Source organism: Pyrus communis, chromosome 15 (assembly GCF_041283825.1).
Source record: "Pyrus communis isolate YQ-2024b chromosome 15, ASM4128382v1, whole genome shotgun sequence".
NCBI classification, from domain to species: domain Eukaryota; kingdom Viridiplantae; phylum Streptophyta; class Magnoliopsida; order Rosales; family Rosaceae; genus Pyrus; species Pyrus communis.
This window is the reverse complement of record NC_142579.1, coordinates 42,162,100-42,166,723: the sequence shown is the minus strand read 5'-3', so window position 1 is coordinate 42,166,723 and position 4,624 is coordinate 42,162,100. Positions and strand designations below refer to the sequence as shown.

The window sequence follows — 4,624 nt, the reverse complement described above, 5'->3', positions numbered from 1 at the left end:
CCCATATGATGTCGTGGTGATGTCAGCGATGGATGGAGCGACGGAGGGAGAAGGCAAATGGCCTGAAAATGATGGCCCGAGTTCGACGGAAAATTTGAAAAAAAAATGCACTGACAGCAAGTTTGCATCAACACAAAGGTTTCCAACACGATTTATATGTTAGAAACCATAAGAATAGGATTGAGAACTTACCCAGGTGAAATGCAAGAGATTTCACCGAGATTGGACCTTGAACTCGTCAGAGTTGTCCGTTTTCCCTTGTCGGAATCACATGCAGAGAATTAAGCCCTCAAATTAACCGCAAAAATTGCAACACAACAGGATTTAAAGCTCAATAACACAATACAGTGATAGAAACATCACCTGGGTTAAAGATTGAGAGCTCAAGCTCTCGGCTTCAATGGTGGGATCTCGCACCATGCACTGATGCCGCATGCAAGGCCATGGTTGGGTTCCTTGAGCTCCAGGGATTACAAAAATAGTATTTTGTGTTTGATTTGTTGAAGGTTTGAAGAGGAATGTGAATGAGAGCTCACGGGAGTGAGCTGGAAAAGAGAGAGAGGGAGAGAAAATAGAGAGAGAGAGAGAGAGAAAACCGGTTGGGGATTATAGGAAGAGTACAGAGGGTTAGTGGAAAGATGACTTTATCTTTTTTTTTTTATAATACAATTATTATTTTATTATTTTATAATAAATAATAATAATATTTTAATAAAATTGACTAGGCTATTTTTTTTTAGGGATGGAGATGCTCTTGGCCTATTACTGTTCATTGGAGTATATCACTGTTCACTGAGTGGATAAATGCGCTGGGTGCTGGCGCAAAATCTTTATGGGTGAAATTGCTCTTATGAATTGAAATGTAAATTAGGCAAATTTGGGCTTACTTGACTTATAGGCCTGGTTTTTCAAAATTTATTTTGGGCTTTCCAAGGTTGGCCTAGTGGGCTAACCGAATCTTTCCTTCATGCTTTCACGGGAAGGATTCCCCGCGCACAAGCCTACACTACGCTAAAATACCGACAATACCCTTACTCCATCCAGCAAATGCTTAGAGCATCTCTAAAGGAGATGTCAAATTCAAAACATCAAATTTCAATTTGATAGCTGACTTAGCAATCTAATATATTGTCAATATTTTCTTTCACCCAATATGCTAAATTTTATTGCTTCAGTTATGTTTTTTAAAACAAAAATAATAAAAGTTGAGTTGTTGTTGGTGTAAAATTAATAAAATAATACTTAAATATGTTAACATTCAAGATAAGGCAAGAAGAATGTCTTTCGAAATAACAAAAACCATATTTGAAGGTAGTTTCAAGTTTAACATAACTTTATCTATGTCAATTTAGCCTTCTTTTTTCATATTGACTTTGATATATCGGTTAGAGTAAATGGTATGTTATTTGTCACCGTTATATGTATAGTCATTTTTGACATCTTCTTTGGAGCACCATTTGACATGGACAAAAGGTTGCTCCATATAAAAGCTGCAGGGCAGCTGATTAGGCCATCTCCAATTGAATGAAGGCCAGAGGGCTCCCTTTAGCCCTATAATCCTCTGAGAAATTATATTTTAATGAATAGTGTCATACCATATTTTATACCATCTCCAACTGAGGAGGCCAAAGGGCCATATGCTAAACATAGCCATTTGACAAAAAATCATATCCAACCGGGGGGCTAAAGGGCCATAGGCCAAATATAATTTATTATTTTAATTAAATTAATATAGTTAATTAAAATTCAAATTCCAACCGTCCTAGCCGTTTCTAGCTGGCGTCATGCTAACGTCAGGTAGCCGTTGACATTCAAATGGGCTAAGTGGGATGACAAAATGTCAAGCTTGACATTTTGGCGTTGGAGGGCTGAGCTCGAAACGGCCGGTCCACTGACCTGATTTGGGAGTTTTGACCTGATGAGGCCCACAAACCCTTTAACCTAGTTGTCGGTTGAAATAATTTTCATGTCATTCTAAACAATTTTTATCCCAATAACTTTTGGCCGGATCGGTTGGCGATGCGCTTACAACCCAAAAGCCAAGACAGCGTCTCCGTCTCGTACAAAATTCGACTCTGCGGTGAAGCTTGAAGTCTCTCTGGTCAGTCAGAAACCGAAACAAAATTCCCAAAGATTATGGGCGTCGAGAAGAGAGAGAGAGATTCGACGGACGAGGAGCGCGAGAACAGTAGCAGCAGCACCCGGAACTTGGACACAGGGAGGGCGGAGGCTCCGGTGTGGCTGATGAAGTGCCCGGTGGTCGTCGCCAAGTCGTGGAGCTCCCACAACCCCTCCGATCCCCACCCGATCGCCAAAGTCGTCCTCTCCTTCGATCCCCTACGCGCCGACGACCCCACTGCCATGGAGGTTCTTATTGCTTTCTATCAATTCGATCGCTTTTCTTCATACACTTGTGTGCACTTTCGGACTTCTTGATAATTAAATTTGTGAATTAGGGCTAGTATTTTTGAAGGGTTTAAGCGCCAGTATGGTAATTTCGGTTTCCTTGTAGCTTAATTGAGCTTATTCCTACTTATTTATAGAAAAACCCTAATTGATGTTGTGCTCTGCCACTGATTGATTGGGAGTTTTGTACCTGACATGGGTTTGCGAATGCTCAATTTGCATTCTGCATTGGTTGATTATGATTCTTGATTTTGCAATCAGTTCAAGATGGAGATGCCTGACTCTGCTGCTGCCAATTTGCCGAAAAGTTATTCATTGAATATGTTTAAAGACTTTGTTCCCATGTGCGTTTTCTCCGAAACAAATCAAGGTGAGCTTTAGAAATTCAATTTGCTGACACTCGTTGTATTCGTAGATTTTATTTCGTAAATATCTAATAGAGTTGAGATTCTTCTTTTTGTTTAATGCACATTTAAACTAATGTCTCAACTGTTTTTAAGTTTTCTTCACTTTCAGGATGGTATTTAGGGTTTAGACGACTACGAAGCCAGCTTTATGCTGGGCTTAGACTACTGCATATCAGAAAAATGGAGAAAATTGAGTCTTGGCGTGTAGAAATTGATTGGTTCTAATACATGTGATGCATCTATGTTATAGATAATATGCAGGGTGACCTGCAGAAACTTGTTCATTAATAAGCATAGCTCTATGGATGGCCAATTTGTTCATCAAGTCATATGTTATACGTTCTGCTTTTGCATTCCTGGTTACCATTTTACTACCCTTTCTCTCTTCCGCTGTAGAACGTTTAGTTTTGAGGTCTTTACAAATAATCAAAAGCTTTTGCGGTCACTGTAGGCAAAGTTTCTGTGGAAGGTAAAGTGGATCACAAGTTTGATATGAAGCCCCACGGTACTAACATCGAGGAGTATGGGAAGCTGTGTCGTGAAAGGACAAACAAGTCCATGATCAAGAATAGACAAATACAGGTATCCATTTTCTTCCATATGTTTCTGATATAGCAGTTCCCATGGTATATGAATCACAGATTTTGATCATCTCGTTGCTTTAATTTATTCCAAAGATGATCGATAATGACCGAGGAGTACTTATGAGGCCCATGCCTGGGATGATTGGCTTGGTTTCATCCACTTCAAAGGTATCAGTTTCCTTCCTATTCATTCTTTTGAACAAACTTATACCAAAAGAGGGAATAACTTTTTTGAATTATCTATTTTAGGATAAGAAGAAAACTGCACCGGTTAAACAATCAGACATGAAAAGAACTAGAAGAGATCGTGGGGAGCTGGAGGATATAGTGTTCAAGTTATTTGAACAAAAACAACCAAACTGGACCTTGAAGCAGCTGGTGCAAGAAACCAATCAACCTGCGGTTCGTATTTCAGTCATTTTGCTTATGCTTAAGCTAAACTCCAAATTTTCAACAACTGTGGAATTAGTTTGATAAATGCTACAAATAAGGGTTTAACCGAGTAATGCTACAATTTTGTTTTGTTTCTTCATCGGCAGCAATTCTTGAAAGAGATACTGAATGAGCTGTGTGTGTACAACAAAAGGGGAACCAACCAGGGTACTTATGAGCTTAAGCCGGAATACAAGAAATCTGTCGAGGATACTGAAGAATAAGCTTTTCACTCCGCCTAATCGAGCATCATCCATTGTTCTTTCGAAAACAGGAAGTCGAAAATGAATTAGCTAGAAGAATAGGCAGCTGGTTGTGTGGGGTAGCAGAGTAACAACATCAAGGAGGACTTTAACCCACGAAAGATGGAGGCGATGATCTAATTTTCTTCGTACTTTCTTTTTCCCAGATGAAATGTGCAATTTTAATTCGATTGATCTGACGAGAGAGAGAAATGCTTCGATAAGCAAATGAACTTATGGAGCAAAGCATGTATAATTCTGTATCAGCTTGTACAAAAATACTTTCACTACAGTTTTAAGCGGAATAGTTTCATCAGTTTTGATACTTTGCTGTACAAGTGAACCACGGATACATTGTTTTAGAGAATGATGCACTTCAATGCCTTATTCCCGCTAAACCGAATCCGTCCTGTGTGTCATTGTCTTTGGGCCTCAGATTTTGGCCCAAACTTTGATTCACTATTCTCCCGATGATAAGTCGGACTACTTAAGGGCCCAACCATCCAATCGATAGTGATGTGGGCTATACCTATACGTACATGCAAACTGGGCC

At 39.4% G+C, this 4,624-nt stretch overlaps 1 protein-coding gene across 1 annotated transcript; it reads left to right on the top strand.

Annotated features, from left to right (window-relative positions):
- The first annotated feature begins 1,903 nt into the window (after positions 1-1,903).
- Positions 1,904-4,396, top strand: LOC137749189 (transcription initiation factor IIF subunit beta). The gene is made up of 6 exons (XM_068489308.2): positions 1,904-2,367; positions 2,668-2,776; positions 3,265-3,395; positions 3,491-3,565; positions 3,647-3,799; positions 3,937-4,396. The coding sequence occupies exons 1-6, from the start codon at positions 2,137-2,139 to the stop codon at positions 4,051-4,053; spliced, it is 816 nt and encodes a 271-aa protein (XP_068345409.1). The 5' UTR covers positions 1,904-2,136; the 3' UTR covers positions 4,054-4,396.
- Positions 4,397-4,624: the final 228 nt, after the last annotated feature.